The sequence below is a fragment of the Lissotriton vulgaris genome, chromosome 1_1 (genome assembly GCF_964263255.1).
Source record: "Lissotriton vulgaris chromosome 1_1, aLisVul1.2, whole genome shotgun sequence".
NCBI classification, from domain to species: Eukaryota; Metazoa; Chordata; class Amphibia; order Caudata; family Salamandridae; genus Lissotriton; species Lissotriton vulgaris.
In genome coordinates, this window is record NC_141685.1 from 1759570502 (window position 1) to 1759585445 (window position 14944).

Here is a 14944-nt window from a genome sequence, read left to right on the forward strand (position 1 = left end):
ACGGAAGTATCCAATAAGAACAGTTCTTCTTAATATGTGAATATACCTTTGAATGTATATGTAAAATCTCAGAAAATAATCGATGTGGTAAATGCTGATTTCACACAAAGCAAACCCTGTTTGTACAAAGCGGACCACTGTCACATTTATAGATTATTATAATACCAGTGAGCCTATTTACCATTCAGGGGGCACCATGCTTCCATCCACCTCCCAGAAAGTGTTTTTTCCATTCATCTCTTTAGTGTATTCGACCCATCGATGGCGACCTTGAACATCAAACAAATAGACATTGGATGAAATAGAAAAGCATGTACTTACACTGCAGGTAATGATTTCAGAGAAAGCTACTGAAACACAGATTTTGTTTAAACCTGGCACAAACATCAGTGGCTTATCATCCTGGGTAGTTAACTAAGGATGGGAAAGTAGAACAATGAAAACAGTGTGCTTTTTGGACATAAAAACATGTGCAAAGACCAGAGAACTGCCCAGCAGTACAACACCACAGGGTGTCACATATTGCAAATGCTACTTACCAGTATGCATCTGTTCTTGGCATGTAGGGCTGCTGACATTCATATCTGTGCATAGATCGCCACCTAGTGTTGGGTCCGGATGATTGCACATTGTTGTCCTGGAAGAGTCTTCGAAGTATCACGAGATAGGTGGCTCCTCCCCTGGACTACAGTGCGCATGGGCATCGCCTCCATCCCCAGATTGTTTTTAGCCATTGGCAGAGATGGAGTGAAGAATGTGAGTGATGACCATGCTATGAGCATATGTATATATATGAATGAATACTGCAGCTGCTACAGGCGCCGGGGAGGAGGGTGGGCGATATGAATGTCAGCAGCCCTACATGCCAAGAACAGATGCATACTGGTAAGTAGCATTTGCAGTTCGAGGCATGTGGGCTGCTGAATTCATATCTGTGCATAGAATACATAGCAGTCCCTCCATTATCGGCGGCCGCCCGTGCCAGCTGCAGCAGTCTGAAAAAGTGTTTTTAGAACAGCCTGACCAACAGCTGCCTGCTGTTTGGAATGCACGTCTACACAGTAGTGCTTAGTGAAAGTATGTGTGGTAGACCATGTGGCTGCTCTACAGATATCTTCTAAGGGAATGTTACCTAGGAAAGCAATAGAGGCCCCCAACTTCCTGGTGGAGTGGGCCCTCTGTGGGATAGTGAGGGTGCGCTTAGCTTTAGCGTAACAGATCTGAATGCACTTTACTATCCACCTAGCAATCCCTGCTTTTGAGATAGCGTTTCCCGTGTGGTGTGTGGCAAAAGCAACAAAAAGCTGCTTGGTTTTGCGAAAATCTTTTGTCCTGTCTACATAATACATCAAGGCCCTCTTAACATCAAGGGTGTGGAGCATGCGCTCCGCCAGTGTCTCTGGGTTTTGGAAAAACACCGTCAATTCAATTGTCTGGTTTAAGTGGAATTGGGATACCACTTTGGGTAGGAATTTAGGGTTAGTGCGGAGCACCACCCTGTTAGCATGTACCTGGAAGTAAGGTTCTTGGATGGTGAGCGCCTGCAGCTCGCTAACCCTCCGTAGCGATGTAATTGCTACTAAGAACGCAACCTTCCAAGTCAGAAACTGAAGCTCACAAGAGTGCAGTGGCTCAAAGGGAGGACCCATCAGTCTCGTAAGAACCACATTGAGGTTCCATTCTGGAGCTGGTGGGGTCCTTGGTGGAATGACCCTTTTGAGTCCTTCCAGAAAGGCCTTGATAGCAGGGACCTTAAAGAGTGACAGGTGCTGCCTATTCTGGAGGTATGCTGCCATAGCAGACAGGTGAATGCGGATGGAAGAGTATGCCAGATTACATTGGTACAGGTGGAACAGGTAACAAATGATGTTTTGAATGGAAGCATCTAGCGGGTCAATATCGTGGTTAACACAGTAGATGACAAACCTCTTCCATTTAGCCGCATAACAAGCTCTAGTAGTGGGCTTCCTTGCCTCCCGAATGATGTTCATGCAATCGGGAGGTAGATTGAGGTAGCCAAACTCTAGGACTTCAGGAGCCAGATCGCCAGGTTGAGCTGTTGCGGATCTGGGTGCTGAATGTCGCCATGGCTCTGCGTCAGAAGGCTGGGAGTGAGATGAAGCCTTTGATGCGGTACCACGGAGAGTTCCAGAAACGTGGTGTACCACGGTTGGCGAGCCCACGTTGGAGCAACCAGGATGAGAGTCATCGAGTGCTGCCTGAGCTTGCGTGCCACCAGCGGTATCAGAGGTGCTGGGGGAAAAGCGTACGCAAATTTGCCTGACCAGTTCATCCACATCGCATTGCCCTGTGATTGCGGGTGTGGGAACCTGGCGGCGAAGCTTTGGCATTTTGCGTTCTCCTTTGTGGCGAACAGGTCTATCTCTGGATGACCCCACATTTGGAAGTACGGTTGGAGTACTGATGGATGTATCTCCCACTCGTGCATCTGATGGCTGTGCCTGCTGAGCAGATCCGCCATTTGATTGTCCTTGCCCGGGAGATGCTCTGCCATGAGGAAGATGTTCCTCTGAATGGCCCACTTCCACATGCTCTGAGCCAGATGAGACAGCTGTGGAGAGTGCGTGCCTCCCTGCTTCTGGATGTAGTACATGGCCGTCATGTTGTCCGTCCGGATCAACACGACTTTGTTGCACAGATGTACTTTGAACGCCTTCAAGGCCATGAAGATTGCCATCAGTTCCAACACATTGATGTGCATCTTCCTTTGCTGTAGTGTCCATAGTCCCTGCACAGTGTAATGGAGTACATGCGCTCCCCATCCCTGGAGAGAGGCGTCCGTCGTCAGGATAATCTGTGGGACAGGCTCTTGGAATGGTCGGCCCTTGCAAAGGTTGTGTGGATTCCACCAATGCAGAGAGTCGTATGCCCGACCGCTCACCAACACTAGGTCTGTCAGTTGCCCATGAGCCTGAGTCCACTGACGTGCAAGGCACTCCTGAAGCGGACGCATATGTAGTCTCGCGTGCGGGACAATGGAGATGCAGGAGGCCATCATGCCTATCAACTGCATGAACACCTTCGCTGGAAGCGAGTGTTGGGGTCTGAATCGTTGGATCAGCGCCTGGATACTGGCGATTCTCACTGAATTTGGCTGCGCGGTGGCTGCCAGAGTGTTGATTGTCGCGCCCAGGTACTGTCGCACGTGGGCGGGCTGGAGATGGGACTTTGGGTAGTTCAGAGAGAATCCCAGATCGTGCAGGAGATGAATGGTGCGTGACACGTGGTCGACGCACTGCTGTTCTGTCCTTGCTTGAATGAGCCAGTCGTCCAGGTAGGGAAAGACGTGGACGTGCTGGCGACGGAGATGCGCTGCCACAGTCGCTAGGCACTTGGTAAACACTCTCGGTGCCGTGGTGACCCCGAACGGCAGAACCTTGAACTGGTAATGCTGGTCTAAGATCGTGAATCTGAGATACTTCCTGTGGGAAGGATGCAGGGGGATATGAAAATAGGCATCTTTCAGATCCAGCGTAGCCAGGAAGTCCCCCTGTTGAAGCAGGGGAAGCACCTGCTGCAACGTGAGCATATGGAAGTGCTCCGAGAGGATGTACCAGTTCAGGGGCCTGAGGTCCAGGATCGGCCTGAGGGATCCGTCCTTCTTGGGAATCAGAAAATACAGGGAGTAAACCCCTGTTCCCCGCTCTTGCAATGGAACGAGCTCTATCGCCCCTTTTTGCAGCATGACTAGAACTTCTTGCTGCAACAAGGTCAAGTGCTCGCCTGACATAGGACGGCTCCTTGGGGGTATGTCCGGTGGAATGGACGTAAGCTCTAGACAGTACCCGTACTGGATAATAGACCTCACCCACCTGTCCGTAGTGATGCACTTCCACGCCGGCAGGAACTGCTGGAGTCTCCCCCCGACCGGTCTTGCATGGTCGGGGGGCAGTGACAAGACGTCACTGTTTGTTGGTGGTGGTGGACCTGGAGCTATTGTTTCCACGTCCCCTGCCCTTGACATTATTGCCTCTGTAACCACCTCGACCCTTGTTGTTATACGAGGCTTGGGTGTTACTCTTGTAATATTGGGTTGACTGGGATGCCTGTCCCCTTGAGGTGCCTCTGGAGTTTGAGCGGCGAAAGGAACCACTCCGAAACTGCTGACTTTGTAAAGCCCCCATAGACTTGGCAGTTTCCGTATCTTTTTTCATTTTCTCCAGTGTGGCATCCACCTCAGGGCCAAACAGGTGGTCAGGATTCACTGTTTGATTGAGGATCGTAGTTTGGATGTCGGGTTTGAACCCCGAAATTCTAAGCCAGGCATGGCGTCGAAGCAGCACACTGGTATTGATAGCCCTGGAGGCTGTGTCTGCCACATCCAGTGCACATTTGATGGATGCATTCGTAATGAGTTTACCCTCCTGAATCAGCATCTCTCCTGCCTCCTTGTATTGGTCAGGCAAGTGTTGCAGTATGGCCTCTAATGTGTCATAATGGGCCCTATCATAACGTGCAAGTAAGGCTTGGGTGTTAGATATTCTCCAGATATTAGCTGCCTGTGCAGCAATTCGTTTGCCTGAGGCCTCAAAGATCTTGGACTCTTTGTCTGGGGGAGGAGCGTCACCAGTAGTTTGAGAGTTCGCCCTCTTCCGAGCGTTGGAAACAACCAAGGAGTCCAATGGCAAGTGTCCCTTGATATATGTAGGATCCGTGGGCGCTGCCTTATATTTCCTGTTGATGCGAGGGTTGACCACACGCGCTCGGGTGGGCTCCTTGAAAACCTCCGTTGCATGTTTAAGCACCCCCTTAAGCATCGGTAGCGTTTTGACAGACTTTTCGGCTACCGAGAAGGTGTCGAACAAGAAGTCCACATCCACGGGGTCCGAGTGCAGCTCGACGTCGTGGTTAGCAGCAGCTCTCTCTATCAGAGCATTGAAGGCCGCCGAGTCCTCAGTCGGGGACGTCTTGGCTGCGAAAAGTTGAGTGTCCTGACCCGACTGCGGGTCCTCCGTGTCGCCTCCGGCGGACCACGGTACGTGCTCCTCCTCCGGATCCGAGTACGCCGGTTAGTTGTACTCGTCACCTTCCTCGTCCGCATCGGCTGCGGCGGAATGCGTCGGCGAGTGTCCTAGGGTTTGTGGGGACACAGGTTCCACCAAAGCCGAAGAGTCCTCGGAGTCCCTTTTGTTTTTGAGAGGGATCTTAAAGGGTTCCAACGCCGGCTCCGTCGTGATCTTCCGTTTGAGGAGCGACAGTTTTCCGGTGTTGGCGTCGATGATTACCTCACGACGTTCCTCTTCCGCAAGCGGCTGGAGACGAAGCTTCGACACCGCCAAGGCAGCCTTCGGCATTAATGCCTCCTTCGAGGGTCCGCCCTGTTTCGGCGCGAAGGCCTTCGGCGCCGACTTGGGCGGTAGGGTGAAACGGATAGGCGTTTGCTCCCTCGCAGGCTTAGGCGTGAGCGTAGGCGTACTGGCGTCCTGAGCGGGAACCACACTGGCCTTTCGAATCCGCTGCAAGGATTCCGCTACCTTCTTTGTCCAGGCCGGAGAGGGCTGGACCGGTTCGAGCGACCCCTCATCGTCGAGAGCCTGTTCGCCGGCAGGCACCTTCTTCGGGGCCGACGCCCCATGCCTATGCGCGTCGTCGCCCTGACGCTTCTTTGGAGCAGTCTTCGGGTCCGCGACCCCTTTCGGCGCCGACGCAGCCGCGTCGGAGGACTTCGCCTTCGGCGCCGACCCCGAGGGCTTCGGGTCGGCCATTTTGGCGTGGCTCTTCAAGTCGGCCATTTTGGTTTTCTTGGAAGTTGACGCCTCCAGAACCTTCTTCACCAGCGCCACTTTCACTTTCGGTTTCGCATCCGAGGATGCGTGACCAGTTGGCTTCACTTTCGTTTTCTTCGACGTAAGTGATGGTTCATAAATGTCCGTGACCGGGCCCGGAGGCGGGGACATAGGACTCATAGGTAGATCTTGGGTAAGGCCCGAAGGCGATCCCTCGACCTGGGTCGTATGAAGGGGAACAACCCCTGAGTCAGGATGGGGATGCTCTTCCTCCGAGCTATCTCCCATCGTGGCAAAAGCCTGATCGTCGTCCCCTACCTCGTCGGTGACTTCGTCAAAGGTCTCCTCACCCGCGTCGTAGGTCTCTCCCTCGGATGCGGGATTAGAGTCCGAACCTTGCACGTCGTCTTCTCCCTCGACAGATTCTTGGAAAATGTCGTCTGGCGGGGGCGCCGTGGCCGATGACCTAGCCTGGAGCCTATTGGCCCGACGAATCTTTAAAGTCTTCTTGCTCCGGAATTTCGAACACGCCATGCAGGTGTCTTCGCGGTGATCCGGCGACAAGCAGGTATTGCACACCGGGTGCACGTCGAGGTGTGAATATTTAGAGTGACACAACGGGCACTTCTTAAACGGAGTTCGCTCCATAGCAAGAGTGTAGTATATGCCCGACCGCGCCGAAAGCACGTGGAAGGGCAGCAAGAGATCGGAGCTGAGAGTCAGAAAGAAACCCGTACGCAACTATACCGACGCCCAGCCTAAAGACCTTTTGGTCTCGAGTAGAAGTTGAACAACTATCGGTTCCGACAGAGGGAACCGAAACACATCCGAACCCAATGGCGGAAAAAAACAATCTGGGGATGGAGGCGATGCCCATGCGCACTGTAGTCCAGGGGAGGAGCCACCTATCTCGTGATACTTCGAAGACTCTTCCAGGACAACAATGTGCAATCATCCGGACCCAACACTAGGTGGCGATCTATGCACAGATATGAATTCAGCAGCCCACATGCCTCGAACCCGTTATTAGATGGCAATCATTTATCACAGACTCTACAGAATACATTACAATAAAATACTACATTCTACTTTATTCTATGACAGTTACAGAGTGCTACAACCGATACTTAACATCAAACCCTGACAGTTTTAAGAAAGCAACGTGCTTCTCAGACGTTAACTTTAAGATCATTACAAAATATAAATATAAACTCCAACTTGCTTGCTCAACACATTATTATTTCTGGGACAGCAGCTAAAAATACAGGCACGACATCTTAACCCCTTAACGACTGGGCCCTCCCCCCATCACCAGTGCTGAGGCATTTTTTAGGTCGAGCCTGGGCAGAGCATGCGCTGCTCTGTGAGGCATGCTGTATGTGAGTATGGACTTGAGGCTCTGCCAACTCTCCGATCATATTTTTCATCGGTTTGTGTCAATGTCCTTTGTAAATGCTGGCTTCTGATTCATTAATAGGCTTGTTAGTCCCTCCTTAGTACTGCCTTGTCTTCATTTTTTGTGTTTTTTTGTGTTTCTTCATTTATAACCTCCCATGAGGACTGGCACTTTACTTTGTTGTTACACAGTATATCTTATTTAGTCTGTAAGCACTATGTTCTGAGTTTCTCCTACTGCAGGCACGACATGCTTTCCTGCAACATTCAGCGTGCCATGCTCGCTTTCCCTTTCCAAGCAGCCTGGGGCAATGGTGGCCGCTTCTTTGAAGTGAAATATGTCTCGCATTTCCAAGAGTTTCAGCTACTGGCATTGTAAATGACAATGAGTTTTATTTATGTGTTAATTATCAAAACAGATAAAACAAGCATTTGCAATGCAATAGGTCTCGCATTAGGAAAGTTTGAGCTATTAGTATTGTAAATGACAAATATTTTATTCATGTGTTGGTTTTGAAAATAGCGAAATTAATAGCTTTGTCATTTACAATGCCAATAGTTTTAACTTTCGCAAATGTGACACCTATAGCATTTGCAATGCAATATGTGTTGTATGTACGTGACATAGATGTATTGATATTACAAATAACAATGGCTTTTAATTTTTTAAAAATAATTAATACTTAAATAAGTTATTGTAATTTATAATGACAATAGCTTAAACATTTGTAAATAACTTTTGTGAAGATTATGTTCAGTGTATCATAGAATAGTGATGACACCAGACCTGTCCAACGTGCCTCTGCAGCATTTGAAGGGCCAAAAGGGACATAGATGACTGTCAGGAGGGTACACGTAAATACTACAATACCGAAAATAGGCAAGCCTTATCGTGTGTACCAACAGCCAGACAGCACAGCATCAACACCAAGACTCAAAATGGGCGTAATTAGTGGGAGCGGTATTTATTTATACAAGGCAGGCGTCCATGAGTTTCCCCCTCCACGGCTGGAGACTGGAGTATCGATTAGAGGGGTTCAATTCCAGCAGCAGTTGGCCAATCACCCGGGCTGGTCTGGCTCAGAGGCCCAGAAATAGAGACCAGCTATGCCTGCCCTTTACAGCCTTGAGTAAAATGCTCACGTGGAACAGGGCTGTGCGCCGTAGATGGTGGAGGGCGAAGGGCAAGGTAGGTAGGTGTGTACACAGAAATGCCAAGTACACAGAAAGGAGAAGTTCGCAAGCCTTTGGTATACAGCACAGCTGAGAAGACGAGCAGGGAGGGGCGAAAGGAGGAAACGAGGGGTGTGTGGAGGTTCCTGGCATTGATGAGGCTCTTCTGAAACTGCCCCCCTCCCGACCCCCTTCAAGGGTGCACAGCGCTATGAAGTTGTCATGCTTAGGGTCACATGGAGCGACGCTAGCAGTAATGCTATACATAAGAGCCAACAGATCACCTCGCCATCCCACCCCTATCGACACACTTCTTAAGCGTGAATTCCCAAAAACCAACACAAAGCTTACCAGTGGCTGAACGGGCTGCCATTATCGGCGCCTTGGATCAGGGCCAGACGGTAATGAGTGCACGCTCTGGCCTAGGCTCGGGTTTCATTTCATTTTTCTACATACTGATTTGGCATTTCTCACAGATGGACCGCATATCGGACCTACACTGGCAGCAACAAAAAAAAAACACCTTTCACAAGGCCTCAGGCTAAACCAAAGTAAAAGCTTCTCTGCTCAACGCCCAGTCTGTTGTTTTTGAGGGGAGGGAGGACGCACGCAGGCACGCACACACGCGCTCTCTCTCCAGTCCGATCTCCCGATTTCATTTAAGCGAAATAACAAAATACGAAAATTAAATCTTGGTCGTGCCTTTTAGCACTGTTCTGCGTGACCGAGTTAATAGCTGTGTATATAGACAAAAATTCATTTGAAACAAGCACTAAGGGGTGTAAAAAATCCCATGGGAGGCAGGCGCCGCCGCGCTGCCCGCAGCGACCCGGAAGCTCTTGGCCGGCCGGCCAATCCACTCGCGGCCGACCGGAAGTCCCGCCTCCTGAGGTCCGCGAGCTGCCGGCGCATGGAGCGCCCTGCCGTCCGAGGTAGCCCGGGTCCCCAGGAGGGGGCCGGGGAGAAGAAGGAGTGTGGCGCCTGTTGCGGGGCTCCTCTGACCTGAGGGAGCCCCGATTTACATGAGGAGACGCGCCGCGTGGAGCCCCGCCGGAAGAGCGCAGTTGGTGAGTGGGGCCCAGGGCTGAAGCGAAGTCCGTGCGTGCCTGTGGGGGAGAGGAGGGGAGGGAGGGTGGGGGGGGGGGAGAGTGTGCGCGCGCGTGTGTGCACGAGGGAATGTGTGTGCGCATGCGTGACTGTGTGTGATTGAGAGAGAATGCGAGGTAGGGAATAGTGTGCCTGTATGTGTGCCTGTATGTGTGCCGTATGCCTGTGTGTGCATGCGCGCGCCTGTGTGTGTGTGTGTGTGTGTGTGTGCGTGCGTGGGTGCATGCATGCAGAGGGGTGGGGGCTGCCTGTGTGTGTGTGTGAGCAAGGGCTTTGCACCGCGCATGCGCAGCTACCAGACGCTCGCTCCCGAGGTGAAATCTGACCTCCTCAAAGCGCGCGTCTGGTAACTGTCCACATTCCAAAATACGGGCCACAATAGGTCTGAAGCAGACACCTTCAATGCTCACGCATTGAGGGTAGGTCTGCTCGACCTAAAAAGGCATTGTCATTTACAATGCCAAAATGCGTGTTGGTTATTTGGGGTAGTTTGAGCTTAGGGTTCCATAACTAAGTAATCCACGCCCAAAATTGCATCCTGTTTTTCCGACATACTGGGGATTCTAAAGGTACCCAGGATTTGTGGATTTCCATGGAGGGGAGCTTGAAAATAGACAAAATATTGAAAAATTTAGAGTTTTGGGAAAAAAGTGCTCAGGATTAAAGTGTCTTTTTTTCTCCTAAAAATTGCATCAACAAAACATTTGCCATGCTAAAGTGACCATATCCCAGATTTCAGCAACATACAGAGCTGAATAAAAGAACCTACATTTATTTTACCAGTTTTGGAAATTTTCAAAGACATAGGCCATTGTCCTGTTTTTTTGCTCTCACTCTACTTGTGTGATACCTATGGATGATCCAGGACAGCTTTAGATTTCTGAGAAGTAGACAAAATTCTAAATTCAGCAAGTGGTCATATGTGTAAATCCCTCAAGGTTTTCCCAAATAAACTAACTGTTGAAATGAAGAAATATTAAAAATGAGTAGGAAAGATGGCCATTTGTGACAACGTTTTCATCTGTAATTTTTTGTCACGATGGGTGCAGTAATATTTAGGGTTTATAGGTTCTCCAAGAACCCAAGGTACTCAGAGTCAACAACTGAGCTGCACCGCACAATGTTTTTTCACGGTGTACCAAATATAGATCAATTCACATGCTGAAATATAGTGAATAATGGGAATCAAGGAAACCTATTTATATATGCGCAGAAGATATGGAGTTTAGAAGCAGCGGTTATTTGTACTTCTCTGAATTTGTGGGTACCAGTACTAGCATATGATTTAGAGAGTATTTTTCAAAATGCCTTTTTTCCAACACACTGGCCTACATTTGGAAGGCACAAAGGCAGTAAAATCCAATTGGTAATAACAAATGTTTTATTTAATGCTACCACATGTCTTCAATAAAATGGTACCTCACTTTGGTGGGTATGCCTAGTTTCCGCAACAGGAAACACTCCAAAATGCAACATGGATACATCACAATTTTCCACTGAAATCGGACCCATTTTTTCTAAGGTGGGTCAATGTAGTTTTTGGGCCCAAGCTCAGCAAGCACCTAGGGAAACCTAGCACATGTGAACCTTTTTTTTGAAAACAAGACATCCAGCGAAATAAAGGGTCGGGTTACCTGCATGGCTCTCACCAGGTTTTTACCCCGAATCCCTAGTAAACCTTAACCATGGCCCAAAAAAAACCCACATATTTTTCTCACCTTTCTGTAGAAAAATCTGGAATCTGTGGGAGCCCAAACTTCTTTCCACACAGCATTCTCCTAAGTGCTTGATAAAAAAGGTGTGGGTAGGCCTAGTGCCCATGACAGAAAAATTGCCCAAAAAGCAACATGGATACATCACATTTTTCCACTCAAAACTGACCATCTTTTTGCAAAGTGGGCAGCTGTAGATTTTGGGCTCTACCTCAGCCAGCACCTAGGAAAACCTAGCACCCTTGAACATTTTAAAAACGAAAGACCTGCGGAAATAAATGGTGGGGTGACTTGCATGCCTCTCACCAGGCTTTTACCCAGAATCCCTTGAAAACCTAAAATCTTAGCATAAAAAAAAAAAATCATCTCCAGAAGCGGCTGGCAGGGAAGGAGGGTGGAGGGGCTGGGGGAGGGTGGTTGGCTGGGGACAAAATAAAAAAAAGAAATACACCAGCCAGCCGCGTCTCTCCTCGAGTCCCAGAATCAGGAAGCACCCAGGCTCCCCATAGCCTAATTGGTCTGAGAGCCATGGATCGGCGATCAGATGGGGACCGGGGGCCTGGGTATGTTACCCACCAGGCTGTGTAATGCAGTTTGGTGGGTAACATGGAAGGTGGGCATGACTGTTTGGCCAGGCCAAGACGGCCGGCCAAGCACTCATGGGCACTTCGAGTGTGCAAACCAATCCTCACCCTGAGCCTCCAGCCCCGCGCCACCTTAACCCAGCCCCAAACCTGCAAAAAATGGTAACTATGCTATTATCATTTTATTTTTCCTGCTCATAAGAGCAGTGGGTCAACACTCCTCAGCCTTAGTTCCTTCCACCCAGCATTCTCCTAAGTTCCTTAAAAATGGTACCTCACTTGTGTGGGTAGGCCTAGTGCCCATGACAGCTAACAGCCCAAAAGGAAACATGGATACATCACATTTTCCTACTGAAAATGTACCCTTTTTTACTGCAAAGTGGGTAGCTGTGGCTTTTGGGCCCTAGCTCGGCCAGCACCTAGGGAAACCAAGCAAACTTGCCAGGGCTCAAGAGTTCTTAGAGTGGCGAAGGAGCCGCGACAGCGTCAGCAGGGCTCAATGGGCTTCTCGGTTGCAAGGAGCCGCGAACGAATCAGCAGGGCTCAAGAGTTCTCCGGATAGTAGGGAAGCCGCGACCAGGTCAGCAGGGCTCTCGTAGTCCAGGATACAACTGGTTTGGTCGGTCCAGAGCCACGCCTGATATAGGACTCCCTTTCTTTAATGTCCGGAGTCCTCGCAGGCGGAGGTCTTAGCACCTGGGGGCTGGTTGTTGGGGGTTCCGCCTCGGCAGCTCCTTTCATCCTTTGAAGTTGGGTCTGGGGGATCCCAGACACTCAGCAGGCCTGGTGCCAGCCCTCGGGGAGGCCGGATGGGTGATCGAAACTCATCTTCGAGGGGAGGTGGAAGGTGTGACCAAGCTACTCCTCCCTCTCTCACAGGGAGCGCTCTACCCCCTGGCTGGAGATGGCGCCATCGGCCGAGGTCGGGCTGGGGCCGGGGCGGCCATTTTAGGTGCAGGGACATGGGCCTCGGCCTCGGATGTCAGGAAAATGGGGGACGAGGATGGGAAGCCCAGGGTCGGGGATGTGTAACATGGCGGGAAGAGTCGGTGGTTCAGCGTCTGGTGAAGCTATCTGGTTCAGGGGTAACCACGCCACGAGGCCGGGTCCAACACTAGACAACCAGGAGATCCCAGGGTAGTGTGTCTTGCGTGGACCCCATGAGGTTCTCTTACCTAGAATGCTGTGCTAACCTCAAACTTTGCCTGAAATCATGCATTTTCTTTACATTTTTGTGAAGGAAACTGACAGAAACCACAGGAATCCATGAAATTCCTACTTTTGCCGATAAAAATGCTGCAACCACTTGTATGGCTGGGCATAGTGCCCAAAACAGGAATTCATCAATCCACACTCAATGGAAGCCCTTGGGACTCCTATTGACCCTGATCTCCTGCGACAACCCCCATGCAGGGATCCAGTAAGAAAAGGTAGCATTGGAAATGGGAGATTCTCCCCTTCCCAATGATACCTCTCCCAAAGGAATCAGTGCTTTCACTTTCCTGTTATGCCATGAGAGAGCCCTGCACGCTGATTGGCATTACTGAAAAGAAAAAAAACCCACTTGCTCGGGAAGCTCTTCCCAAGCAGCCTGATGGAAAAAATAAATAAAGGACTCACTCTAATGCAGAGCACTAGAGGGGCCTTTAAACACCTCCCCAGGGTCAGTCAATGGCCGTAGGGCCGCACTTATAGGGTTAATGGAAAATTCTTACTGTTCAGTTGTTTGACACACCTTAAGTTAGAGTTCAATTGTTCTTACAGGAGAACAGCTTTTATTTGTCATACTATTTCATACTATCACCCCAATGGGGTTTCTGTCCAGAAACTTCATTTAATTTCGGGTACGACCATTGATAGTAGTTGTGTGCATTTTAAATAATGAGACTGGAGGTTACCATTTCTTTTAATCCTCTAAATGTATTCTCCCCTTAAAATAATTTTAATGAGTGAAGCATTATAAAGGGTAACTGGTCATGTCATACATTTATATATAATTATTTCTCTCTAGCTCTTTCTCTCTCTTTCACAAGGAATTAGAAACAAGCATTTGCAATGCAATAGGTCTCACATTTACGCGAGTTTAAGCTATTGGCATTGTAAATGACAATGACTTTTATATATGGTTTGAAAACCAAAACATCAATAAAAGGCATTGCTATTACAATGCCATTAGCTCAAACACGCGTAAATGCAACACCTGTTGCATTGCAAATGCTTGTTCACAATTTTTTTGCAAAGCTGTGCATTATGCAGAAGATGCTGGATTATGTAGCATGTCCAGCAAATATTTAATTTTGCGGAAAATGCTACAGCAGCAGAATTGCATAATTCTAGTGGCCCTGACAATAAGTACATATATTAATTTAACAATTATCTTTAAAGAAACAATTTTTCCTAGGTGGTACTTTCCTCGTGGCTCCATTTCTAAAGTTGAAATCTTATGTGGGCTGGAAGCTGTCACTGTAGCAAAAAATTTACCAATTCACAAGTGCATTTGTCCAACTTATCAGAAGTTCAGAGTGAGGCATATCCTTTGTGGAGTTATGACTTCCATTTTTCATAGAAAAAGTTAGGTCATACTAGACTAAATTTCAAACCCACACACATTCCCCTCTGAAACATTCTAACTTTGAACACTTCCAGCACGGTAACCCTGGGTTTGAAAAAACTATGGTCTCAAAACGTAAATTCATTCATTATGATGGCGGACGGACTTGAGTCTGTCCGCGACCATAGAGGATGAGGGAACCACCGCATGGCCTGCGGAGTTTCCTCCTGTCCAATTAGGATGTGACCACCACCCTAGCGGTCACATCCTCTATTTTTACCATTGCGGCGGGTGCGGCTTCAAGCTGCACCCGCTGCAATGGTAAAAATGCATACATTGCATTTGTATGCAGAAAGCGGCAGGCACTGTGCGGTGCCTGCCGATTTCTGCATACAAATGCAGGGTGCTACCATAGGTACCCCCCATGTGCACCCCTCACCCCCCCCCTTCACCCAGGGGGCCCGCAACGAGCCCCCGCAGTAAAGTTCCACATGCTTTTCAATGGCGGAAAACCCGCAGCGGAAAAGCATTTTTTAAAGCCCATCCTAATATGGCTGGCGGTGTCTGAGAGACACCACCACCATATTAGAGCTTTGTAAGCCAACCGCGGCGGAAAAGCTGTGGACGGAAACCAGGACCCACCAGCCATCCTAATGTGGCGGTGGGTCCGCTGCG

At 49.3% G+C, this 14944-nt stretch overlaps 1 protein-coding gene across 1 annotated transcript in view; it reads right to left on the reverse strand.

Annotated features, from left to right (window-relative positions):
- NDUFA12 (NADH:ubiquinone oxidoreductase subunit A12) overlaps window positions 1-14944 on the reverse strand; it is a 200708-nt gene that overhangs the window by 86404 nt on the left and 99360 nt on the right. The window contains exon 3 of the mRNA XM_086937950.1: window positions 182-269. Within this exon, the coding sequence (XP_086794076.1) occupies window positions 182-269 (88 nt within the window). The remainder of the gene's footprint in view (window positions 1-181; window positions 270-14944) is intronic.